Source organism: Rhipicephalus microplus, chromosome 4 (genome assembly GCF_043290135.1).
Source record: "Rhipicephalus microplus isolate Deutch F79 chromosome 4, USDA_Rmic, whole genome shotgun sequence".
NCBI classification, from domain to species: Eukaryota; Metazoa; Arthropoda; class Arachnida; order Ixodida; family Ixodidae; genus Rhipicephalus; species Rhipicephalus microplus.
In genome coordinates, this window is record NC_134703.1 from 88344151 (window position 1) to 88371531 (window position 27381).

Consider the following 27381-nt stretch of genomic DNA (forward strand, 5'->3'; position numbering starts at 1 on the left):
GCAAAGTGACTCACTAGCTTTTTTCGCGGTACACGGCAACGTTTGTGGCGTTTCTCGAAACGGTTAGAACCTTCCAGAAGCAGCCGTACAGCTTTGTTCGAGCGGTTTATTAATTTTTTTTCTTATGACATCTGCCTCAAGGCCGCTAACCGTATCGTCGAGAGAAACGCATGTGTGTGAAGGAAAGGTGCAACGCGATTAAAGACAGTTTCGAACGGTGCTTCATACGTGAAGAGCCGATCTGTTGATTTGCCGGCCGGTGTGGTCGCGCGTGTTCATTTTTTTTTTTCCCCTTTCTGGGGCGTCCACAGCTCGGCTTACGGTACGTGCTTTTCGCGTCTCGTGCGCGGCCTGCGAGGCTTAACCCGGTTATACGGCAGACGAGGAACTCTTTTTTACTATTTAGTTGTATGCGCGTATGCATGCATACTTACCCTTACATAACAGGTCGCGCCACCGCCATTGAGCTAGGGGGGTAGGTAACTGTTTGCTACCACGTGGCTAGTCGCTAAATGATCGGCATTTCTCCTGCAACTCCAAATTCTGGCGCGTGCTATTTCGGGCGAAACCGAGCCGTCTATGACGTGAGCGATTATGAGTGCTCCGACTGACTGGCTCGGTTTACGCGCTAGACGTCACAAAATGTCATTTTTGTTTTTCTTTTTTTCTTCACTCGCACACACTTTATTCAGACTTATCAGACACATCTTGTGACAAAGATACAGAAAAACGAGACAGATGGTGACGCTGGTATGAGTCATGAAGAAGTCAGTTGGCTGTGACAGAAAGACAAAAAAAAAAAAAAAGGTCAGGTGGAGGTAGGGAATAATTCTAATATCCGAAGTGACTGGCCAGAATTCTTCTTTTTCTCGAATCCTCTTCATCCTGCGAGAATACAACAGGAACATGATTCACAAACGAAACATAAACCCCACAGGGCCCATTCACCTTACAGGGAACACTTTTTATCATAAACAAAGGGACAAGGCATGCCAATAGTAAAACTGCCTTTGTAAAAATAAAGCAACACAGAATTGTTTATTCATGCACACATGTTGGACAAAAAATACTGTAAGGAAAGATCACATTTTTTGGTTTATGTAGAAGAGACAACTACAAATAACTTGTCTTCTGGTGGGCAAATAACTTTCTTCAAGCCTGCGATAAGCAGGTTGGGGTCCCTTACATTGAGGCAAACGTATTTTCAGCCTTTGTGTCAACTACTAGGTGAACTTCATGATTCAAGTACTGTTCTGTGCACTTATTAATATCATTTATGCAATACTGCAGGCCATCACAAGCATGAACAAGGTTTACAACAGCAAAAGAAAGTTTACTTTGCTAAATATCTAGTCGAATTCTGTGTTTCTGCACTGTGCGCCCACTCTGTGAAAAATCTGTTATCTTCGGTGTTCAGAGGTCGAAAGCAGGAATATATCTCTCCCCAGTCTTGTGCATATCATCAGCAGTGTTATCTTCACAATTTGCTTGCTTCTTCGGTCACAGCTGCCTGATATGTGGGCCACAAGAAACCTGTATGTACTAAATTAGTGGAAAATCGTACAGCCAATTTTTATTGAGAAGGGACACATTTCGTGATTCCAGCAACACAACAACAACCACACATCTTTTTTCCCCCCTATGCTGAAGTATGTTATCAAAAGTGCCATATCAACTCTGACCTGATTAAGTAAAGTTACGAATTGCAATCACACTGACCTGCCTGAAATCCGATGTCACAACTGGGGTAGGTTGAGTATATTACCTAAGATTAAGTTTGACCAGCATTTCATTCTGTGCATAAGCACACTGTCTTAATAAAATGTTAATTACACATAGAAAGAAGATAGCTTTTACACTTTTATTATATCTCTGTGTGCCTTGAAAACTTACCCTCCAAATGCAAAAAAAATTCAAATCCTTTCAACTGGTTCAGCAATCATCTAACGACAGAATTTCTGCATTTTCAATATTCACTTGTATAAAAAAAGATGGCTCCAGGGCTAAGTCACCTATTGAAATACAACCAATCAAGGTGTCAGACAAGCCTGGTGTAAGATGACTGATGCAATAGGTAACCAGGGCTGCAATCTTATAACAGTGTGAACATACCCTTGTGTCATAGGCTTACACATGTGTGTGTGTGGGGGGTTGGGGGGCAGAAGGGCCATCCCCCTTTTAGTCACCTAAATGGAGGGGGGGCACAAAGTCAGCCCCAGAAATTGACATAGTAGAGAGGAGGAGCTGCAATGAACTTTCCTCTCCTCCTCCCCCCACCACATTGAAGGGAGACCTATGCATTGCGTGATTGGTCAGAATTCAGACAAAAGCGTGACGCCAACGAAACGAACAGTTCACTTTCCAAACTGTTATAACATCGAACCCCAGCAGACTATTATAGTGGAACTGACAAGACGATAGTCAAGGGTTAAAGACGGGTGTATTCGGGTGCATCACGCGATTGGTGAGATGTAGAAATTTGCAGGTGCAGGGTTGGGAATGGATGGCAGTGGGCAAGGTGATAGAGGGGCAACGAGAGAGGCTTCTTGTCCTGTCGTAGACTTAATCGTTTGAACTGAAGGTGATGGTTATGATGAAGAATGATTGACGCTCACGTACAATTAAAGGAGCGTTGACGCTTACTGTGTTCTTGCAGCGCTTAAAGGTGCATGCGTTGCTGCTCCTACTGCAAGGAAAAAGGTGCGCCGGCAAGAGAGTAAACAAAAAAGGCATCAGTTTCAAGCTCACACATTCCTGTTAGTGAAAAAAAAAAAAAAAAAAGGGTGTGCAAAGGCGCCAATGCAATACACACACACACAGGGTGCATTTGAAGAAATGGGAAAATATAAAAAAAAAACAAAAGATTGAATTGCGCAAGTGTTGCTCCATATAATTTTGTCATATAATGCAGAAATACTGTGCAATTTCGATCTTGTAGCTTTAACTTACAGCTATGTGCATCAAGAGACGTATATTGTACTAGCTGTCAATATGTTAGTATTTTATGCTCAACTAATACGTCTCTTTCCAGGTAGCTTCTCACACAGCGAGACATCACTTTCAGACATTAACTTTTACTGTACAGGTCACATGCTAGCATTTTATATGGTGAGCCAGCACTGTGGGTTAGTCCTGCTAACGTGCAAAACAACCAGCTTTAAAGAAAGTGCAGCGCGCTAAAAAAGTTAGGGCGTGTGCCCACACAGCCCACATGCAGCATGCAAGAAAAAGTGTTCCTTAGAAGCTTGTGCGTCTCTCACTATTACCATTATCATCGAAGTACTTACAAGGAAATGCACACATCAGAACTTTAGGTAACATGCAGCAGCACCATGTTCGAAACAAAATGTGCTGCAATGTCCTTTTGTTATGTAATGTAACTCAGCCACAAATAGTATTAGGAAGTTAGAATCACCGCAATAATGCACCTGTATTCTGTTGATATACATAGGCATAACAGCAGAAACTTCAATTTTTTCTGACGACCTCGATGATTTAAGAGTAGTAATGGAGGAATCAAGAACGGTATTAACTGTGCACACCAACAATACACAAAAGATAATGCAAATCATGCAAGGGAAGGTTAACCCAGTGAATCACAGCAACGAAAACATTCGCAAGGATGAGCTCAGCTACGATCATAACTAAGGATTACTTTTGGTGCAAATTGAACGAGGAGACATAACACAAAAGAACAGGACAAGTGCCCATCTTGTTCTTTTGTGTTGGGTATCTTCAAATGCGAACCAGTACCAGCCAGCTCGAAACTAATTCTACTCTGCTGTCTTCTATCCCAACAGACGAACACCACTGCGCAAAGTAAACCAGTAATGTCAGTCTCACGACAGTGCATGAACAGCATCATCGGGCGAAGTTTGCCATCGGCCTGCAGAAGAATCAAAGAAACACCTGCACGGAAACTACAAAAAGCCAATCCAGAATGATTTCTGAAAAATGTCTTGTTTCTGCACACACGAATCGCCTTAAAAGCGATGAATAAATCAGAGTTACGCGACATGCTAGCCATTCAGCTAGATCACTTCAGCAGATCCGCTACTTTAAAGGGGTACTGACACGAATTTTTAAAGCCGACATTGCTCGTCAATACAAATGTGCAGTACAGTAAACACCTGTAATTCGAACTCGGTTCATTCAAACCAGCGGCTTGGTGCTGGTACAGCACTGTGTACTTCTATGAAGGGAACCTCCTGACGATTCGAATGCGCTGGCAACGTGGAGCCCCTGGTTTTCGTCAGTGCTCGCAGAAGTCGACCCAGAGTGATCACAATATGTTGCATGGCCAAACCAAACTAAATTTACTAGAGTCGCGAAACAATGAAACAGCACCATATATCAGCAGGTATGAATTCCGATGCTGCACTCGAGCTCTACGGGAAGCTGCGAATGATGCTCGTGCAGTCACGACACAAAAAACGCAAGCATTTGCAACTTACCAAATACATTTAACTTTGATTGCTCGAACTCTGCCATGAAAACAAGCATATTTTGGAGCATAAATAGCATTATATATTTTGACATTAACGCTCAATGCTGACATAAATGCATGTTGGTGCTTGGTTATGTTGTATCGCTAATTAATTATGCATGCTGTTTAATCTCCATGAAGTTAATTCACGAAATCACCTGCCACAAATGTATTGTAATGTCTAGTTCAAGATAACGAGTACTGATGTAGTTTTGTGGGGTTCTGCCTGGGCAGTAAAGAACAACATCTACTTCTTCTAGAACCTGCCTACTAAATCAGACGGGCAATTTTAAGGATTTCTTTGAGTATGAATTAATGATCTTTAATTGTAAAGAGAGACAGCTCTGAGAATGTGGGAGGCTCAGGAAATATTGATAACACAGTTAACTTGACATTAATGTCCATTTTTGCATGTCACACCTACTAACATTGATGTTGGCATGACATCAGGCTACAGTATCAAGCTAAACATTAATTCTGGTGACTTCACACACCAGCTGCGATGATGTCTAGTTGTGAGGTTAGTTGTGATGATGTCAGGTATCAAAACAGTAGGCTTGAGCGAAAAGTGAATTTCAGGTTCAAAGCGCATTTGAAGCAAATAGTGAATTTGGTCGCATAATTTCGAATCAAGTTCAAATAGTATGTATCACACATAAGAAATGGGAATATTTATTATGACCTAACTACACTGCACAATATATTTTTTTTAATTGAAATAGAGGCTCTGTGCAAATGTAATTTTTTTTTTTCAAAGTAAGTTAAAACAACCTTGAGTAGTAGCGGGATTTGAGTTTCGGTAGAATGCTCGCGATAAAAATATGCAACATATCAAAATTTATTGTCCCTAGAGCATGCAAGCCGTCATAACAAGCTCTTAACTGCAATAATACGATGAATTGCTTTGAGAGTAACATGTTCATTTAAAGGGGCCCTGCAACACTTCAAGTAGTCATGGAGCCACTAAGAAACTTTATTGCTTCACCACCGCAAAATCATTAGAATCAGTCCAGTATGAGCGGATTTGTCACACACTGCAATCGCATTCTATCTTCTCGTCCCAAAGAAAGAGCTTGAAGCTAAGCAGCGAGGGCTGGCATAGGGAAAGGAAAAACCTCACGCTCATCTCGTGACCTTGAGCACTTTATCTCTCTTTTATTTTTTTCTTCGAATACGCGGCCTTTCAGTGCAATTGCGTACGTATGCGTGGACAAGCGGCGGCCTTCCGGGGAGGCCCCAGTAACGATCAAACGCGCCATGCTTAATTCACCCAATGGCTGTGACAAGTGATTTTTGAGCTTGAAGTGTCAATTGCTCAGAAAAAAGAGGAATTTTCAGCTGACTTTGAGAATTTATTGTGAATTTCAGGGCTCGTCCTGCCCTATAACATTTGCCATGCGCGTTCTCAGTAGCCTCAACTACCGATTATCAGCCTTTTCTGACCATGCTCAGTAAGTGTTGCAGGGCCTTTTTAAATTTGAAGGGGGACTATGCAGCTGAGCGTATTTCCCCTGGATAGCTACTTTCACAGCTTAGCACCTCTAAACTGCAGAAAAACCCACCTTTACAGACGGTTACATGTAGACTAATATACATTTATTCGTTCATTGCGAATACTTTACTATTTGTTCAAACATTCAAAGCATTCGAATATTTGCACAAGCCTATAAAGCATACGAAATGGCCACTTGTTTGTCACAAAAAGAGTCACGGAGTGGAGAAGCCGTGCAAACGTCCCTCATGATATTTTGCACATGCGTGTGATGAGAAGCTCATAACTAGAGACCTGATTTTAGGCAAATGCCTGTTTTTCTTCTCGCATTCCTATCGCTCCAATTTGAATTTGAGCGTACTCCAAAATTTTTACGTTACTATGCAATATTGACTGTTTGGAACTCTATGGAGTTCAACCTAGTTTTTTTGTCTAACCAACTTAGGTAAAACAGGAAAAAATGTGCGGGTTTCACTTTGTTTGTAATCTATACTTCTTAAAAAAGTGTTCACCATTTGGACAGAAATTGACACTATGCAATTAGACCCTGCTAACACGTGGAATCTCTGTCCTCTGGTCTTTTAACGGCTTGGCTATCTGCTCCTCTGCCTGTCCCTCTCATCCATGGACGAATAGGTGGATGAAAGAACTCCATTAGAGTCCAATAGATCACACTAATGTACTAGCTTGAAGCGAGCCACTCTGACGTTGGGACCGAAACACCAAGCTCTTCGCTGCTTCGCGGGCCTGTTGGAGTTGCCATATCAAAAAGAAAGACACTAAGAGTGTGTTGATTCGACAATGAACGCTTGATTCGCTATGCCAGCTAATGAAAAAAAAAGAGCGTGTCTCGCGAACTCTGCACGAATAAGGACCATCTTCACCTTTTACCAAGTTTGCCCCATCATAAAATGTTTCTTGCTTTGCTGTCGTGAATACAGGTCACGTGTGTTTTATTTTTTTAATTATATGCATTTATTTAAAATTTTATTGTGCCCACATGTGTCATACTGGAGGCTTAAAACATGTTCTGTCTGCCTATTTATGGTGCCTAAATCCTTGTTTGTTCCGCCTGCCTATGTTTAACACCTAAAACACGATTTTTATTGCCTATAAATCCCGCCTCTACTTATAACATGTTGTGATGTCAAGGTACAGTAGGAACCAAGCTAGCATTCAAAAACATGTTGTAATTAATTTTTCGTAGCACACTCATGCTTACGAGTACATTTTCTAGGCTTATGAGGTCCTGGCCTTTGATTTCATGCAAAAAAAAAAAAAACAGGAAATTTTCATGTCAGTACACCTTTAATCTGGCAGTGGTTCCAGTTGTTTACCCTCAACAATGCAAAATTATCTTATTGATAAAGAGCTTGTTTTTATCAGATTCCTTCTCCCTACACAATTCTGCTACAAGGACGCATATGCCAAATTACCTTTTCTTAAAAATTTACCAAAAGTGCCTCTAAATTTTGGGTTTCAGCAGAAGTCATGTAGCTGGGAAGCAACGCACATGCTTTGACGAAGTGCAGGTTTCTTAAAGCAGCAGCTGATGTAGCGGTGAGTAGCAGTTCACAATGGCAGCGAAATAGGATTCCAGTGGCCACCACCCAAGCCGAGCTTACCGATGAGTTGCACTCTTCACAGTTCCAGGTGTAACCGCGCTGCTTCGGGCTCTTCCGCACGGGCGGATACAGGCAGAGGAAGTGGTATCCTTTCTTGCACTCATCACAGCTGCATCAGACAATACACACACACAGAGAAAACAGCAGATGTTAAAAGGCTCCTCATCTGGTAGTAGGGCTGCCCTAATGACTTCTTCAGCATGTATCACATTTTGGCAATGGAATACAGCAGACTCTCAGTAAACGGAACCTGAAGGGACCGGGAAAATATGTTCCATTTAACAGGACTTGCGTTTACTGAGAGGTGAACATGAATGCAAAATACAAGCCCAAAACCAAGCATTCCAGAGGCAATAGTTCCGTTTAACAGATTTCCATTTACAGAGTCTACTGTAATCTGTGATTACACTGCCATTTTAGATTGTTCCGTGAAGCAATTCGTTATGCTATTGTTTGTTACTGCAAAATTTCATTGGATATATCGAACTGCTTCGCACAAAAATCGGCAATAAGTGCACGCTCTACACCCCCCACCCACCCGCCTGACAAATAAATTAGTACGTACAGTGGCACATCATTATTACATTCCCATTTCATATGATTTCTCAGTGCCAACATTCAAGATATTGCTATCGAGCAAAAATGCGCAGTGTTTTATTCAATTCACATTCTATATTTTCCCCGATAGTACATGTTTCATAGTGTTTGCTTATTTTTTTCTTTTTTTAAATAACGTGCGAGAAACGTTCAACTGTACACACAAACAGCCCATGTTGGATGGGGCCAGCCCTTCAGCAATGTTTGCCCCCACCTCCCCTTTAACTTTAGAAAAGGAACGATGTCATTCGCAGCTTATTTTCGGCCTTTCTATTTCGACGAATGCAACTGTATCTCAAAACAGAAGACATAGCCTGACCCACTGCAAACGGCCAATTAAATCTTTGCAAGGTTCACACAAAATAACCAATTTTTTTTTTTTTTTTCGGTAATTCTCAGACTAGACAGGCTACTCATTTAAAGGGACCCTGAAATGTTTTTTTGAAGTTTTGTCAGCGTTTAGGCTAGAGGATCATCAAATGATTCACACCACAAATTTAGCAGCACACTGTGTAAGAAGGCTGCTACGAACAATTTTATCATGCCCTCCTTCGCCCTTCTGCCTTGCCACCTCTACTCATGAGAAACGGTCGCATCGCTGGCGATCACAAAGCTCTCGTGAGCCCGCTCGGCAATTTGAGCTTCGACCAGTCTAGACCTCCGAGATCGCTTGCCGACCGACAAGTTGCGTGCAGTCTCGGAAGGCTTATCGCACGGTGTGCCCGACAGCATGCATGTCATCTAGCATCAGGGACAAAGATCGCAAAGTGGTTGACGTCTGCTCCGATAAGGGCCGCCATCCTACCATATGATGTTACTTCCACGCATTCTACAGCCAAATCAGATCAGCAGCCTCACGACGTTGCGTTACCGGAGCATGTCATTCTGTGAATGGGCAGTTGAAAACGCGTTTGGCCAAGTCGAAGCGACTCGTAGCTTCAAAGCGTTCCAATAAATTGCACATTTTACGAAGGGAGCTCAAATCAGTCGGTAAATGACTTTTAGAACTTGGTCTACCGGCGCAATGTGTTTGTACAAAATCATCAAAACCATTTCAAGGTCCCTTGAAGCTGGTATTTAGAAGCCTATCCGCTTGTTCATAAAACTTCATCTGGCACAATTCATCAAGATCTGTCAGCTGGGCTGGAAAATGACAGCTTGCAACGTCTAGAACCTTGGAGAATCAACAATACCACCACACAATGTGGCAAAAGGTTGTGGCATGAAGAAAGCAAACTTTGATCATGACTGCGTAGGGGATGCGAATGAAATCACTTACACAACAAGATTCGTGCAGTCGCCCGGATTGCCACACCGTTTGCATTCCACCCTCAGGTCTTTGTCCAGCGGAGTTCTCTTCACCGGCATGCGAATCCCAGACACACCAGGGACGGCCTCGATGTACTGCGCAGCAACGCAAAGGCAACATATATCCAGCAAATAAGGAATGACACCTTAGGACCCTGTGTGTAATTGATTTATGGATAGTGACAGCCTGCGGAAGGGTGAAAGGGAACCAGCCGCCTCCTCCTAAAATTTTGATTTACTCTTTTGTCCCACTGATGGACCCATAAGCTGAACATAAAGCTAGTTTCTTCAAGTTTGTCCTGACCTCCCTAAAAAAGTTCTCCCAACACGACAGGCCAGCCCCGGCCTCCGACTACCTCTCTTTTTTAAGGGACACTAAAGAGAAATAACAAATTAGAATAATAAATTCTATGCAAGGACTTAATGTCGTTGATTTCATCATTGTAGATTTATCAAAAGAGGAGGAGTTTGAAGTTTCATTTTTAAGTTTCATGTCTTCAAGCGCGTCATCATTGATTTTCAAGTGCAGTGGTCGTATTTCGGTGTCACTGACTACAAAATTTTCTGAAACTTTGTATGTCAAGTCTCTGGCCCTCTTCAGAGGACAATGTAGTTGATTTTACCGATTAGTAACTAACGCAAGCCCTAGTAGGCGCAGTGAAAATATGTGACGCCACGGAAATGGCAAAATTTCAATGTGGTGCCGCCACCCACAGTTTCTAGGCTAGTGCGAATAGTGAATTTTAGGTTCGAAGCCAATTTTAAGCAAATAGAGATTTTGATCGAATAGTTTCGAATCGAATTCGAATGGTATGTATGACATGTAAAAAAAGGAATATTTATCATGACCTAACTAACCTGCACAATATTTCTTTTTAATTAAAATAGGAACTCTATGCAAATGCCTTTTTTTTTTTCATTCAAAGAAAGACAAGACAACCTTGAGTAGTAGTTTCAGTAGGATGCGAGTGATAATCTCTAAGATACTTAACGTTGTAAGATTTTATATACTTGGAGCATATAGGCTGTCATAACAAGCTTAATAAAATGAAGAATTGATTTGAGGGTAACATGTTCCTTTAAAGGGGCCCTGCAACACTTTTTCAAGTAGCCATGGAGCCAGTAATCATGCTTGTTGCCTCACAAATTTACCGCCACAAAGTTTCTAGAATCAGTCCAGTACGAGCGGAGTTCCAAAAATGTGTTGCACGCTGCAATTGCATTCTGCCTTTTCGTTCCGACAAAGAAGCTGGAAGTTAAGCAGGGAGGAATGGCAGGCCAAAGAAAATACGTCACATGCACCTTGTGGCCTTGAGCCTCTCTTTATTTTTTTTTTCTTCGAATACGCGGCTTTTCAGTGCGATCGCGCAAGTACCCGTGGACAAGCCTCGGGTAACGACGAGCGCGCCATGCTCAAATCAGCCAATGCCTGTGACCAGAGCTGTATATGCCTTCTTGGCTGTGACAAGTGATTTTTGAGCTTGCAGTGTCATTTCCTGAGGGAAGAAAGCACTTTTTAGCTTTGAAAATTTATTGTGAATTACAGGCCGCGTGCTGCGCTATATTTGCCTCGCGTGTTCTCGGTAGCCTCGACTACTGATCAGCAGCGTTTTCTGACCATGTTCAGTAAGTGTTGAGGGCCCTTTTAAATTTGAAAAGGGGCTTCGCGACAAAACGAATTTCCCTGGATGGGTGCTTTCACAGCTTAGCAATACTACATTGCAGTGAAACCACCTTTACAAGCAGTCGCATGCGGATTAATATACCGTAGTACACCTATTCGTTCATTGCGAATACGTCGAAAATATTCGATAATTTAAGTTCTAATTGAAGCAGATTCGAATACTCAACTATTCATTTGAATATTCGAACCATTCGAATATTCACACAAGCCTAACATTTTCTTTTGTACATTTTCTCACTTAGTAAGTGTCGATGCAAGCCTGGCAATTTTAAGATTGTGAAAGAGTTGTTTACTAATACAAGACAAACCATTTTGCTCTTTAGTGTCCCTTTACAGAGAATAATCCTGGTGACAGCTGTGTTTTCCTTGCATGCAAGCCAGAAAAATTAACTTATAAACGTTGATAAACAAGTTAGGCCACGGTACCTTCACAAAGTCTGCCAAACAAAAAGTTATCTCATGGTGAGTACTCTACGCGCCATAAAGGCAGTTGTAACAAACAAAATATCGTATGAATCTCGAATACGAAAGCAGCCGCCCACAGTTCATAAGTGGGCCTCATTGCTGCTCTGTCATGGACGCAGCACTCCCTGCCTGGTACAATTTCTTCTAGGTAGGGTTGCAAGTGTGCGGTAGGAGAGGGGAAGGTGCAGGTGAGTACTTGTCTCCCTTAGCTTACAGTTATGGTATGGGCTCCTGTGTGTTCTAGACAGTGCGGCTATGCCCTAACTTGCAAGTGAACTGCAACAGGTGTACAGTAAGGTGAGCCAAGATTGCAGTAGATTCCGGCTTTTGAAGAGACAGCAAACATGCTAGTTGGCACGCAAACTGGTGCATCTGTTATCCCTCACGAAGAGACAGTTGCTCTTGCGAGTTAAACACATTGGTACATTCCTAAAGCACTTGTTTCTAGCCCCTTGTTTATCTTCTTATATTTTGTTTTTTTTACTCTGCCCTAGGCCAGACCACGTGACAGATGGGCATATATATACATATGCTTTCTTTTCCAACAAATCACAGATGCGAGTCAGCGCACGTGCTGTTTGCATCTTTCTTATAGTGCCTGTGTTTGTGCGCATGCCATATCCTGTCAAAATAACACAATTCACAGTCAGAAAAACAACAGCACTGACCGTCATACTAATAGCAGCCACTCCTGCCCTTGATGGCTCTGATGGGACTGTAATCTTTGGCTGGCTCTTGCCATGCTTTGAGTGCATATCCAAGCTGACTCTACTAGCGCTGCATCTGTCTGATTTAACATACTCAGTAGTTATAAAAGGAGACACTTTGCAACAACCACACGAGCAAATAAGATCAGCCAGGGTCTACATAAATGGAACACCACATTCGTTAAATCTTCCTCTTCGGCTAAGTTGTTTGAGCCGTTTATGAAAATACAGAGCGCCAACACGTCCAGCATTTGGTTCCTTTAAAGACACCTACCGGTGTGGAGGGTTCACTTTTTGGAACCGGAGGAGCAGGTGTTGTCACAGGTGGCACTGGTGCCACGACCGCAGGTGCGGACTTGCGTTTGACTCGCTTTGCTTTGCGGTACGCCTGCATTTCGGGGGCCAGGCGACGGCGAGGGCGCTTCCCTGGACCCGTCGAGCTTCGCTGTTGCTTCATAGCGGAGTTCTGGGAGACCACGTCTGGAGGCTCTGTTGAATTTGCCAATGACTCGTCACCAACAGCTGCCGGGGTTTGTGTAGCGGGAGTTGCCATCGTTGTTGTGGTGGAAGTACAAGGGACGGTAACCGGAGGGGTGAGGGTAGCAGCAGCAGCCGCAACGGGGGTCGCTAATGTGGGAGTGGTGGCCTTCGGAGAGTCTGGCACAATGCAGGTTTGTGACTGTCGCACACGACGGCTCAGACGACTGGGCTGCAACTGCAATGCGACAACATGCATTCTAACAGCAAACCAGATGACTTGCAGTTCAGGGAGAATTCGGGAGAGCTTGTGCACCCAGCACAGACGCGCCCAGATGCATGAACTCTTCACAGTTCATAATTTCAAGTTTGGCAGACATATGCGAGGTGGGTTTTAAGTAAGCAAGAACATGAAAACTTTTGCACAAACGATTTCATAATGGCAGAACGCATCTACTGAACTGGATTCAAATCAAAGGCAGCAGTCACGCTACCACACAAGCTTACCAGGAGTCTCATGAATTGCAGCACAAGACCGCATTAACTGGCACTTCAGAAACACATATTTAAGACATTTAAGAACAGTTCCTGAGAAATGAAAAAAAACAAAAGAGCAAGCATTTTTTAAAGAACGACTGGCATCTATCTGACGGTTACACTATGCTAGGAAGTGAACTAGGTGGCCCATAATATAGTTCGTCTTTCTGTTACCAATGCATCAAAAAAGGATTACAGAAGAATGCCAGTCTAAAGTAGGCTTTTGTAACTGTTCACTTACATGAACAATATGTAAACTAACAGCAAAAATGTGTTCTGATGTTTTGGAAAATTCAGCAGCTGTCACACTCTTTTAACGCAAGAAGGTTAAGACCTGGGGTGCTATTCTGGACACTGCCGAATCCACCATATTGTCAACTGTTGTAATGGTGCCATTTTAGGCCAATCAGAGAGGTCTTAGCAGTCCACTGGGCCAATCAGCATCAATCAATGGCCGAATGTAACAACAAGGCGGAATTCGAGAGTGTCCAGAATAACGCCCCTGACTACAACCACATAAAACACAGCCACTCCTGTTCACATTCACGTCATATCCTCAAGTACAATGAACTGAGAATGCAGCCTTCACCTGTGCGCTCGTGCCTTTTTATTTTTTTTTTCTCAGATTTAGATGATCTATCTTTTCTTGACTTGCACTACGAAAGGCACAGAAGCTAATATGCATAACAATAACTGACTCTGTACCCTTTCCACAAAGATACAACAGTTCAAGTGTATAAAAGTTTGCAGCATGCAGCATGGGTTTATGAAGACAAAGGTACAATGATAAAAAAAAACATGAAACGCTCAATTCACAAGTCAAAAGAAAAGAAATTTAATGATACCTTTTAATACTTCTAATACTGAAGAGCTTGCTGTATAAAGTACAAGAAATCAGTTTCCAATATGAGAAGCATCGATTTAACCATACAACGAATAACACAATAGCAGTAAACTCAGTAAATGAAAATCTCTTAAAATGGCACCTGTACGAGACAACTTGCTCTGATATGATTGGTTTCATGCCTAAATGATACAACCTAGTTCATCTCTCAGTAGATAAAACTTCTGTTAAACAAGATATATTTTCTTGGTCCCTTCAGGTTCTGTTTTAACAAGAGTCTACTGCACATGAAAAAGACACTCCGTAAAAATACAGTATAGACCAACTATTATGTAACTGCTTATAGTACAAGACCGGTTACAATGCAGTTTTTTTCTACCGCTATTCAGCCTCCTTAGAATCATTTGTATACCACTTAAAATGCAGTCCCCCAAGAAGAAAAACTGGTAATAATGCAGTTGCCAGAAAATCACTGAGACAAATGCGGTAGCGAATGTAGCAAAACCATAGTGAAACAAAGTAGCGACAACAAAAGGAGACGTGCTGGTTGTGCCGCTGGGGAACCAGCGACGAGGTCATTGCAATGAGGAAGGGACAAACAGATTGAATTGAATGAACGAAGGGCTGTGGGAGCAAAAATAAAAAAAGACCGTGGCACGCTGCGTGCACTCGCCAAGTAAGAGAAAACGGCAATTGCCCAGGAAGCCTTTGTGCCGGCACCGATGCGGCTACGGTGTACTAGCGCCGCTAGCGTGGCTCCAGCCACTGGCTGCTGGCTCCACGCGGCTCAATGTATGCATGTGCAATCCCTTCCTTATCAACTGCGCTTAAGAGTCCCCTGTTAGGAAAAGCGTCGTCATTATGGAGCTCGCTACAGATATCACATTGGCTACCTGGTCCGTAAATAAATATGAGTTTTCACGGCTTTATCACGCAAGCTTTCATCTTTGCTGCCAGCCAGTGTGCCGTCTCGCATAAGCTTGGCAAGTTTTCTTCGTCGCTCTTCCGGCCGCGAACGCAAACTTCGTCTCACGCACGCTGTTCTTGGTTCAGTACATGAGTGTGATCGTTTCGACGCCTGATCTTTATGTCTTGGGAAAGCTTCCTGCAACAGCACACGGAACGGCAGGCTAGGCCTAGTAAGTGTAGGTTGCATTTCGGTAGTGGTCGCGTGCTACCTTGGCGGTTTGGCTCAGAATCAACGAAACTCTTTACGGTGGCTGCACTTGAAGGGAAGGGATACATATCTTTAACAAAAATGAGGGTGACACGTGCACCACTCACATGATGGTTTGGAATTCGATTGTAATGTCTTAAAATAGGGTGCACGCCCGTGAAATTAAATGATTGGCATCTTTCAGCACGTGATATTTCTGGCATGATTCAACATAGTTTCTGTGTAATGCATATAATCGAGGCAGTCAGAGAAATAGTCGCCAAATTGATTGATTGATATGCGCGGTTTAACGTCCCATAACCACCAATAGCCGCCAAATTTCCGCGATGTTGCTTTCTTAACTTTGATACACCTCCCCCCCCCCCCCCCCCTTTTCGCGGTCATTTCGTTGGCAAGTAATTCTTTGGGAATTTGAACGGTTGTAAACACCACGCATCGCAATCTTCTATTTCCGCACACACGAGGCTGCATGCTCAGCACATTTTGCCATTTTGCACAACTGCGGCCCTTGAAAAAGGTTGCTTTGGTTATAGTGCGGTACCGCTTATAGTGCAGGTATTCGCAAAACCCACGGTTAACGTTACAAGCGGTCTATACTGTACTATAGATGTAGCAACAACAAAAAATAGAAAAGGTGAACTAAAGAGCAAGTAAATGCACATCAATGGCGTTCTGTACAAATGAACTTATACTAGTTACATAGCGTTCAAGCAAAGTACCTTTCTGGGGCTCTCAATGAACGGGAAGTCCTCATAGCGGAGTGTGCCACGGGGCTGATCTCGCAAACGCCGTGGTGCATTGGGGTCGCAATGCCTCTCCTTGTCCTCATCAGAGTTCTTGTTGCATCCGCTACACTGCCTGCACAGACACCAAAAATCAGAGTTCTGGTGACAGTGAACACACCTGCAAAATGCTCTGAGCTCGATTAAAGCAGCACATAATAAGTTAATGAAATAATAGTTGGAATTCTGCATTTCAAAATCAGAACATTATGAAAGACAAACTAGTGAGCAGCTTTGGAAATTTCGACCACCTGGGGTTCCGTAATGTGCCCCTAAATCTAAATACACAGACCTCCGGCCTTTCGCCTCCATTGAAATGCAGCTGCCATGGCCGGGATTCGATCCCAAGACCTTCGGGTCTATGGTGAAGTACCGCAACCACTAGACCAATGCAGCGATGCCCAACATTTTCTACAGCATGGCAATGAGTAATGTTATCGGAATTTGCAATTTGGTGACAGTGGTAGACGTGTGCATACAGTAAATTTTCGGTTTCAAGCTAGCAGTGATGTCGTCAAATAACATCAAGTCGGATTTGAATAGTGTATATCACATATTATAAAGAAAAAATAGCATATCTGTCATGACCCAACAAACCTGCACAATATTTCATAAAAATTAAAACAAAGCATGTGCAAATTTCATTATTTTTTGTTCAAAAAAAAGTGGAAGACACTTTCGGTTTGGACTTTCAGTAGAATGCAATAACCTGTAAAATCTGTTATATTTTTAAGTTTACTATATGTTGAGCATACAAACCGGCATAACATACTTTTAAACTTTAAAAAATGTGAATCGATGTGAGGGTAATATGTTCATTTAACCTTGAAGTGGAATTTCGCAGCAGTGCGACTTCCTTTAGTTAAGTGTATTCATGGCATAGCACTCCTTCATTGCAGTGGAACCACCTTCACAGGAGGTTACATGCAGACTAACGTGCATATATTCGTTCATTTCAATTACCTCAAAATTTCCAATAATTTAAAATTCAGATCAAAGCGAATTCGAATACAGTAGTACTCGCTCCAATATTCGAAGGGCTCGAATATTCACACAAAACTAGATAGTGGCCATGAAAACACGAAAAATATTAGGAATGATTAGAGGGCAGTTGCTTTTCAATTTCTATGCTTCAGAGCAATGTCTGTTTCAACTCACTCACGCTAGCAACTTCTTTCATGAAATTAACATCTTCAGCAAAAAAAAAAAAGAATTAGCTTTTTGTTTCAATATTAACAGGCACACATAAAAGTGATCACCTGAATTCTGAAAAAAAAAAAAAACTAACAAATTTAACATATAACATTTCATCATAAAAAGAGGACTAATGCAGTAAAGCATGAGAGAGAATGGTATCAGTAGATTACGATTCCTGCAATGGAAAAGCGGCCAATATTTTTGAAACACAGATGCAGAGAACAGATCATCTGTAAAAGTTGTAGCACAGGTACGAATTAAACAAAAATGTAGGATAGGACGCAAGAGAACTACATGAAGTGATGAGCTTAGGAAATTACTTGGCATAAAATAAAGCTGACGCAACGAAAACAGGGGATTGCTGTGAGGGCTTTGTTCTGCAGTGAACATAAAATATGAAGATGAAGTTAACGATGATGATAATTTGATCATTTTTTACAAGAATGATAAAAGTGAGCATTTTTGAAAAAAACAATGTCGTGCAGTGCACGGTTATCGGAGTCGACAGTTATTGAGAGATGATGAGATTTCAGCTTAAACGCACCATCCCATTGACTTGGTCTTCTTTGGCATCCTGGTGAGTGGTGGGTCAAGGCAGTAGAGGTGGTAGTGTAGCTGGCACTTGTCGCACTTGGCAAGCTGATGCTGGTCCTGAGATTTCTTGCAAACACCGCATCTGCAGAGGAGGACGCACAAAGATGCAAAGAATTGTTTTATTCTTCATTCAACACATGGATTTGGGCTAGCTGGGGGGTGTAGAACTTGTGCATCCAAGCAAGCGCAGCGGAACAAATACAAAAGAAAAAGACGCAAAAGCAGGATGGGCACTAGAAATCAGCTAGAAGTTTACCGAGATAACACGAAGAAAATGTATGGACATGCGTAGGAACCACACATAGGTGCAGATGGCACTGCTAACGCAGATATCTGCAGCGTCGCTTTAGATATGCCATTTCTTTCGCATGCAGCAAACTTTTAGTTGATGTCTAGCGCTCGTCCTGTTTGCATGTCTCTTTCTTTTGTATTTGTTCCGCTGCGCTTGCTAAGATGCACAAATCATTTACCGTAACTACTCGAATCTAACACACACCTTCTTTCCGGTTAAGCGAGTTCATAAATTACATGCACGTTAGAATCGAGTATGAAAAAAAAAATGAATACGGTCATTCTATTGCCATCGGCATTTCCAAAATGGCCGCCCCCTAAGTGCGTCGGCATTGCGCGTCGGCCATTTCTGTCTACGTGTTTCCATGAACGGCACTTTGTACGTGTGCTAAGGAGTCCGTCATCTTGTAGTGCATTAGCATCCACGACATGGAAGGGCCGACTTTAAAAACTCGATGAGTGCACCACGATGACGCTTTTAAAAAAAAAGTCATCGCGTGTGCCAAAACGGACAGAAATCGGGCCGCATTGCGGTCGTTCGGAGTTCCCGAAACGTGTGTGCGGGACTGGCGGAAACAAAAGCAGAAGATTGTCGACAGCAAACATTCATGCAAAGGCTTCAGTGGACCACAGCAAGGTCGGTTTCCGCAAATTGAACAGCTGCTCGGCGAGTATGTGATTGAGCGGTGAGCGGCACAGCGGCCCGTGACGACAGAAATGCTCCATGTGCAGGCTATGCAGTTAGCCTTAGAAAAAGGGCTAATGCGGAGCCAGTTTGAGGCGAGCAGGTGCTGGGTAACTAACTTTATGAAGAGGAAAGGCTTTTCCCTCCGAAGACGAACGGGCATATGCGAAAAGTTGCCGGAGGCGTACAAAGAAAAGCTTCACAGCTTTCAGAGGTTCGTCCTAAACTTGCGGCACAACGACGGCTACCTGCATGGGCGAATCGGGAATGCCGATCAGACGCCTCTTTACTTCGACATGCCTGTCACCACAACCGTCGAGAAAAAGGGGGCGAAGCAAGTTCGCATGCTGACATCGGGCCACGGTAAAACTAGAGTGACAGCAATGCTTCGTTGCACGTCAGATAGGCACAAGCTTCCCCCGTACTTCATATTTAAACGGAAGACGCTCCCGAAAGGAGTCGTCTTCCCTAGTGGTGTGATCATGCGGGCCAATGAAAAAAATAGGTGCGCGTTGCGATCGATGTCTTTTTTTTTTTTTTTCGTCGTGAAAACCGGGTGCGCGGTACAATCGAGGGCGCGGTAGAATCGAGTAAATACGGTATTAGGCCTAGGGGCAGAGTACGGAGTCTCTTGATGAACAGTGACGATGAAGGAAATGCAAAAAAAATGCTCGTATAGAAGCTATTTAATATTGAAAGTTATAAAGAATGTGCACAGTGAACTTCACGAATATGTAGAGAGTGTAAGGTAAATGCGGGCCATCAAATAGCAGGACTATAGTGTGATTTGATTCATGATTGTGAGCAAGTTTCTACAGTACGAAACAGACTAACACAGAAAAACAGAGAAACAGAGACAGTGCATGTCTGTAGAAACAGAGACAGCGCATGTCTGTGTCTTTTTGTTTCTTGGTCTTTCATCCTCGTGTGTTTCACACAGAAAAATCTTGCTCAGGACAAGGTACTGATAATGAGATGCTTGTAATGCTGCGTAAAATGAATGTGCGTTTGCATTACAAAGAATCATATCAAGCCCAGTGTAAAAAAAAGTAGAAAAACACAGTACAGGAGAATAGCTTACTCAAAAAGGAATGATGACCCGGAATCGGACCTCCGGCTAGTTCGGCTGGCTGGCTTGGCTGCTGGCTTCCTAACTTCAAGTACTTCTGGCATAGGAAGCTTCTGCAAGCAGATTGATGAAAGTGTCATTGTCGCTTGATGACTTCTAGGACCCGCGGCCGTGCTCGTCGGTCGACAACTTTTTCCGACCAGTGACCATGCTCATCGCACATAGATGAAATGCCATCAGTAACTGCCAGTATAATTCAAGCTCGCTTGGAGCCTCGTTACATATTGCCACAAGCCTCTCTTGAGCACACAGAGACAGTGAAAGCCTCGCTCAAATCCGTTTTGGCAACTGAGCGAAAAATGAAGCTTCTTGGAGAATGAGCAATGCACTGATGTGGAGCTGGCAGAAGAATTTTGCTTGTACAGCTAGCAGCAATAAATGCCTTATATAAAGATGTTTTGTGCCAAAAATGCTTTCAGTGTAAGCTCAGTCTTCATTTGGGAACAAGGCATGGTTCAGCAACATGAATGATATTGAACTGCAATAGCTGTGGCATTGTGTCCAACGAGTGGTAATCGTCAAGAATGGAGGGGAGCAAGGCTTTTGATGTGAATATGCGTGCTATGCAAGCCATCAAGACAAGACCACTGGCAAAAGTGCAACCCGTCTAAATAACTTCTGGTCTATAATGAACGTGTCGCATAGGAGCCTAGAACGCAAAACTTTTCAAAAACATTTGAAATCAAAGTTCAAATCTGCCGGTAAAATGGCTGCAGCAAGTGTTTTTGCAGATTCTGTGACAGCTGTGCGCTCTGTTTACTGCCAAATGGAGCAGACATTTACAAAAAATGTCACAGTAGTGTATGATGGGACATGGATGACACGTGATCATGCATCTCACATCGGTGTAGGCACAGTTATCGAGTTCTACACTGCTTTGGTGCTTGACTGTGTTGTTCTCTCCAACAGATGCCATGGCTGCACACTTGGACCAAAAGAAAATGATGAGGGCTATAACGATTGGAAAGAGGCCAATGTTTGTCAAAAAAACACCAACGTAAGTTCAGGCCGAATGGAGGTCGAGGCTGCACTAATTTTGTTCAGAAGGTCGCTGCAGAAGAATGACCTCTGGTATACATCCATTGTTTGCGATGGCGACAGTCGTACTTTCTTGGCTCTTTCTGAAGAAAGAACAAAGGGCTTCATTCCATTCGCAAAAGAAGATTGCATAAATCATGTAAAAAACAGGATGGGTTCAGCTCTGCGAACACTTGTAGCAAGAAGTAAGAAAAATCAACCCATTGGAGGAAAGGGCGGCCTGACTCAAGAACTGATTAAAAGACTAACGAATTATTATAGGATGGTCATCCGTGAGAAAACTCAAGTTGATGACATGCAAAGAGCCATAATGACGACGTTTCATCACATCACCTCGAGAGATGAAGAGCCGCACCATAAATTGTGTCCGCCTGGACCACTGAGCTGGTGCAAGTACCGTGCTGCAGAAGCTGAAGGCAAGGCTCCACCACCGCACAAGTATAAACTGGCAGCACATGTTGCAGCTGCATTGCTGCCAGTCCACCAACACCTTTCTGACACTCAGCTGCTAAGTCGTTGCCAAGGCAAGAAAACCCAAAATGCAGCTGAGAGTCTCCATTGAGAAATTTGGTCTATTCTTCCTAAAGAACAAAATGCTTTGTTTGTTGCCGCTGAAACCGCTGTGAATGAGGCCATCTGCAAGTACAACTCTGGCACTCTCCATTCTTATCGAGAGTTTTGTGCATCGCTGGGCCTGGAACCTGAAAAGCACTCCATTCACAGAGCTACGGAAAAAAAGAAGCATCAAAAGCGCACCAAAGCAAGCATCAAATGCCTAAGAGGCCCCACATCACAAAGGACACCAAAAACTATGATCCTGGTGCATTTTAGATAAGTGGAGGCAAAGAAAAACTTCTCGAGCCGTTTTCTCAAAAGTATTTTTTTTTGTCTACCTGCCGAGATTGCACAGCCATTTTTTTCTTAACCATTTGGCCTATCTTGACTCTGTTTTTTTTTTTTTTCCATATTCCTTGGACTTCAATGTATGTTGTGACATACATTCTTTCTTAGTTTGACTATTTGCAATTTTACGATGTGACTACTTGTTCATGCCCAGAGTGTGCCTAGTGAGAAGGTTTCAAAAAGAATCGCAATACAATAATTTTGTGTAGCAAAAAAAATTAAAGCAGGCATGTCATGACACTCAGTGTGCATTCAGCTGTACAGCAAATATTCTTTTTGTCTTCTAGTGTATTTTTTAAACTTTCCAGGCACTGTGCAAAGTGCTAAGGACTGCAAATAGTAAATATAAACAAAAAGTTCTGAAGATACTTCTTTTGAAACTTTTGTGGAAGCATTAGGAAGATAAGCTGAATATTTGTGCCAATTTTCATCAACATCTGCTAAGTTTTGAGAAAGTAGGTTTTCCAAAGCCACATCCCCTCTTAAGAAAACTCAATGAGCTATAAGGATCTAACACACAATATGCCATGCATCAAATTTTGTGAACACGGCTTATCAGGGACAAGAAAATAGCATGCAGGCTTCCACCAAGGTATAAGCTTTTCCAGACATTTTCTAATAATTTGTGTGAGAAAGATTCCTCTTGATCCATGAACGATTACATTTGTGGGGTAGACAAAATGGCATATTCATTCAAGTGTCAAATTATGAGTGCTTTAGACGTGTCATTTAAAAATAGCCTTAGCTGTTGCAAATTTTCAGAGTCTACAATACTTTTCTTTCGAGCAGGGAGGGGTGTGTGTGTTGACATTTTGTTAGGCAACACAATAAACGTCGTGAAGTCACTTCTCCGAATGTCAACAAGAAACAAGAACGAGAATAACCAAAGTTTCTCCAATTTTTTTGCCGAAATGCAAAGTTCCCTCAGAACGCCAATTTTTTCTTGAATATCAGAAACACTGGCATAGGCTTAATCACAAAAATAGAGAGAATAAAATGAGAGAAAGGCAGGAAGGTTAACCAGAAATTGTGGCAATCAGAATCGCGATCACAAAACTTAATCCCAGAAACATGATCTAAAGCTAACACAAACTAAGCAGGAGAGTTCCATCTTTTTCTATAATCTTTTAAGTGTGAATCAAAAAGAGCAAGCTGATGTCAGACACCTACAGGTTCACCAGAAATACAAGGCTTCTGACATAGCTGCCTCTATTAAACACCAGATAAGTGATAGACGTACCTTGTTGGTTATGTCACACAGCATCTTCCAGTACTGCACGCCTAGCTCGTGCATGTGATTGTGCTCCTTCTTCAACTCCTCCAGTTGGACAATCGCCTGCAGCACCAAGAGAATCATTGTAACAAGATGACGTCGTAACAAGCTGGCAAGAATTTAAGAAATCTGAAAGCGCAATGAAGATTGTTTTAAATTTTCCTTTTCCCACTGAGCTAGAGCCTCTACACAGAAGATGACACGCTAAATCACAGTGACGCAAGCAATTAAAGCTTTAATTTAAAACAGGTAGTATTCCTCTGACTGTTGTCTTCAATAGCATACTTCATGCAATATGTAGCATTTTTACAAATCTTCATAGAAAACACAGTGGTCAGACACCTATTCTAAGACATCAATGTATCATATCAATTCCACTTCTCTGGTACCCATTACCCTGGGGTTTCTCTTCCTCGTCTTGGGGAGGTCTTAATTAATACGTTTAGCCTACACAAAATCTACACCCGTCTAGGCTGCTTTACAATTTTTGGTGAACTAGTTAACGTCACTAAGGGCATTGTGATTCTTTATGCAGCATTATCTCAAAGAAGCGTTAAAAAGAAACACTACAACAACTTTTACTAATCAACCAAACCTCCCAAACTATATCTTCATTTACTTACCCTTCAAAGGTTGATAAACAAAAGAAGGTATGGCGGTAATCAGGCCGACTTTCTTGGCACCGCGGAAGAGCAGTTTACTGATGCAACTTTTTTAGTGTCTTTTTTAAGAGTTGTTTCGCTCTCCCTCTCTCAAAGAAAAGTGACTTCAGGAACACCGATCACACCATGAAGAATGAAAACAGCCTAACTCTATCGTTCCAGTGAAGTGGTGTCATTCCTTGGTTTCAATACTGCACCATGACAATTTGTTGTCCACTAGGGCTTCATTCAAACAATTATCTAACTCCCGACCACATTACCTACACATAAAAAAATATAAAGCGCACACAACAAAGCTGTGTACAAATGGGTAGCAGTAGAGGTGACATCGACAGCAGTCGCGTTCTCGTGTTGGCTAACCGGCTTGGCCAGACTCTCCCCAAACACAGATTTATCCGTACTTGACATGCCACTGAAAACATATACGCAAACAGTACAAAGGACTTGAACACAACTGGAACACTTGTGCAGCCTGCCTGTTCCAGCTCATGCTTCGCAAAATGGGCATTTTCAACAGCGGCTTTGCAACTTTCGATTGGTCTGTTTTGCAGAAATGGAGCTTCATCGCAATGCCAGTGACGGTGGCATGGAGCCTTGAGTACATTGCTGACAACTCATTTTCAAGAAGACAAAAATTAAAAAACCATTTCTCTTCTAAAGACCACTGCCATAACGGTGAATTGTGTTTGGTCACTGCGTTGATGAGGCTTAAAAAGGTTTTTTTCTCGAGAAACCGTACAATTTCCTTAAAGAACATACATACATACATTTATATATTTATATATATATATATATATGTATATATATATTGGTTCTAATAACTTCCCCTACACATTCCTTGGCATTATTGTCTATAGATCTCATTATTATTGTGTCAAAACACGGAAAAACGAGCCCTTAGGTATACCGTAATTACTCGAATCTAACGCGCACCTTTTTTCCGGTTAAGCGAGTTTATAAATCGCATGCGCGTTAGAATCGAGTACGAACAAAAAATTACGGTCAATCTATTGCCATCGCAAATCCAAAATGGCCGCCCCCTACGTGCGTCGGCTATTTCTGCCTATGTGTTTACCATGTGCGGCACTTCGTACGTGTGCTGAGGAGTTCGTCATCTAGTAGTGCGTTAGCATCGACGACGTGAAAGGGCCGACTGCAAAAACTCAAGTGCACCACGATGCCGCTTTTAAAAGAAAAGTCATCGCGTGTGCAGAAACGGACGGAAGTCTGGCCGCATCGCGGTCGTTCCCGAAACGTGCGTGCGGGACCGGCGGAAACAAAAGCAGAAGATTGTCGACAGCAAAGCTTCACGCAAAGGCTTCAGTGAACCACAGCAGGGTCGGTTTCCGCAAATTAAAGAGCTGCTCCGCGAGTATGTGCTTGAGGAGCGAGCGGCACAGCGGCCCGTGACGACAGAACTGCTCCAAGTGCGGGCTATGCAATTAGTCTTAGAAAAAAGTCTAATGCGGAGTCAGTTTAAAGCGAGCAGGTGCTGGCTAATTAACTATATGAAAAGGAAAGGCTCTTCCCTTCGAAGGGGAACATGCATATGCGAAAACTTTTGCGGAGAAGTACGATGAAAAGCTTTACAGTTTTCAAAGGTTCGTCCTAAACTTGCTGCGCAACAACGGCTACCTGCTTGGGCAAATCTGGAATGCCGATCAGACGCCTCTTTACTTCGACATGCCTGGCACCACAACTGTCGAGAAGAAGGGGGCGAAGCAAGTTCGCGTGCTGACATCGGTCCACGGTAAAACTACAGTGACGGCAATGCTCTGTTACACGTCAGATGGGCACAAGCTTCGCCCGTACCTCATATTTAGATGGAAGACAATCCCGAAAGGAATCGTTTTTTCGAGTGGTGTGATCGTGCGGGCCAGCGAAAAAAAATGGGTGCGCGTTGCAATCGATGTCTTACGTTTTTTTTTTTTTTCGCGGTGGAAATCGGGTGCGCGTTACAATCGAGGGCGCGGTAGAATCGAGTAAATACGGTACACTTCTTTCCCTTTATATATTTATATATATATATATATATATATGAGAGAGAGATGCTGATACTACCAACCTGGTCATACTTTCGCCTGAGCCCCTGCTCCTGGTCTTGAAGCTCCGAGTTCTGCTGCAAAAGCTCGTCCAAGTGCCGCCTCATGGTTGACATACGAATGTCGCGATCTGCACGAACGATAAATAGTTGTATCTTGCAAAGGCAAAAACAAGCTTTGCACGAACGCAGCTGCCACGAGCAATAGTCTATGCATAGGCAAATACAAAAAGAAAATGTTAGGAAATATGGCACAAAAAGTAGTCTCCACAGGGGTACTATTCTTGACAAGTCCACCTTGTGTACCGTCCATTTAGGCTGCCGTTGATCAGCAGTAAGCCCCGTTTCCAGTTCTTCTTCCACAACATTATTTTGAGGTGATAAAGATTTCCCAACAGTATACAAACGATAGGGACAAAATGTGCTGCAACGCTACAAACACAGGCTCCAGAGATACACTTTTGGGCGCACATCTCACAGGCCATGCATGAACTCTAATCAAGCTCTTGAAAAATGTTTAACATTGTCACCCGTGTAAAGCACTTTTGAAGGTTGGTGCGCATACCCTGCCTCGTTTTTAAACATCTGGGACTCATTAAAGTTCAGACTTGTCAAGTTCATTTAGGTGTCCTGTCGCTGCTAATTTTGTCTACTATCTGAATCCCCCCCCCCTCCTGGACTGACACGTGTGCACATCAGTATTGGCAGCACTGTGTAAATCCCTCGTATTGCGATATTCTCACTCATTCTAGTCCTCAGAGAATCGTGATGCTTACCAATGCAGGCGTGCAGAGCGCTCTCGGTGATTTAAACTTTCTTTTATTTTTATCCTTTAAAGTATCAGAACTAGAGTTGAGAGATGGCACAGCGCTGCCAAACTGGATGTGCAGGCTTGTCAACGGTAATGGCGAGATGGCAAGCACTATACCATTGCTAATGCCTGCCAGTGTCTGAACGTCATTTGAAGCCGATAGTACGTCAACTTACCCAGGTAGTAACTGACAAACTCGAGGCTGAAGGCGGGCGGCACATGCCACTTGCGGCGGGCATCCGCCACCCCTTCGGCTGCCAGGTGACCCGGCTGCGACACGCCCATGAGTTGGGCCTTGCGCAACAGCTGTCGGCATGCCCACGGACTGCTCGTCAGCAGGCGCGCCATCTTCTGTGTCGGCACCCAAGGTGGGGGCCGTTCGGCGCGATGGCGTTGGTAGCGCTCGCGATGCCACGCCAGCTTGCGTTCCACACGTGCCTGCACAGTTGGCAGTTCGGGATTAATCAGCAACACGCAGCTGTAGCCTTCACGTCATAATCGCGAAAATTAAAAATGAAATTGTGGTGCGGTAATGTGCATGTTACGGAATCAACAAGTGCATACCATGTGCGTGCA

The 27381-nt window shown here is 43.0% G+C and overlaps 1 protein-coding gene and 1 long non-coding RNA gene across 7 annotated transcripts in view; one reads left to right on the plus strand and one right to left on the minus strand.

Annotated features, from left to right (window-relative positions):
* The first annotated feature begins 181 nt into the window (after positions 1–181).
* On the plus strand, positions 182–4015 carry LOC119172196 (uncharacterized). Its single transcript, XR_005109927.2, has 2 exons — positions 182–322; positions 3801–4015. It is a non-coding gene; the product is annotated as an uncharacterized LOC119172196 (long non-coding RNA).
* Positions 649–27381, minus strand: part of LOC119172194 (PHD finger protein 14) — a 40425-nt gene continuing 13692 nt past the window's right edge. Inside the window, exons 12-22 of one of the 6 annotated variants that reach the window (XM_075893292.1) lie at positions 26982–27243; positions 26019–26125; positions 23259–23354; positions 20030–20130; positions 17923–18054; positions 16119–16257; positions 12639–13079; positions 9480–9604; positions 7604–7712; positions 2644–2754; positions 649–885 (exon numbers count right to left, since the gene is read on the minus strand). In XM_075893292.1, coding sequence (XP_075749407.1) covers positions 832–885; positions 2644–2754; positions 7604–7712; positions 9480–9604; positions 12639–13079; positions 16119–16257; positions 17923–18054; positions 20030–20130; positions 23259–23354; positions 26019–26125; positions 26982–27243 — 1677 coding nt within the window. In that variant the 3' untranslated portion in view covers positions 649–831. Of the gene's footprint in view, positions 886–2619; positions 2755–7097; positions 7233–7603; positions 7713–9479; positions 9605–12638; positions 13080–16118; positions 16258–17922; positions 18055–20029; positions 20131–23258; positions 23355–26018; positions 26126–26981; positions 27244–27381 lie in introns of those variants that run through there. The other 5 variants (XM_075893291.1, XR_005109926.2, XM_037423223.2 and 2 more) reach the window with 5 other exon arrangements.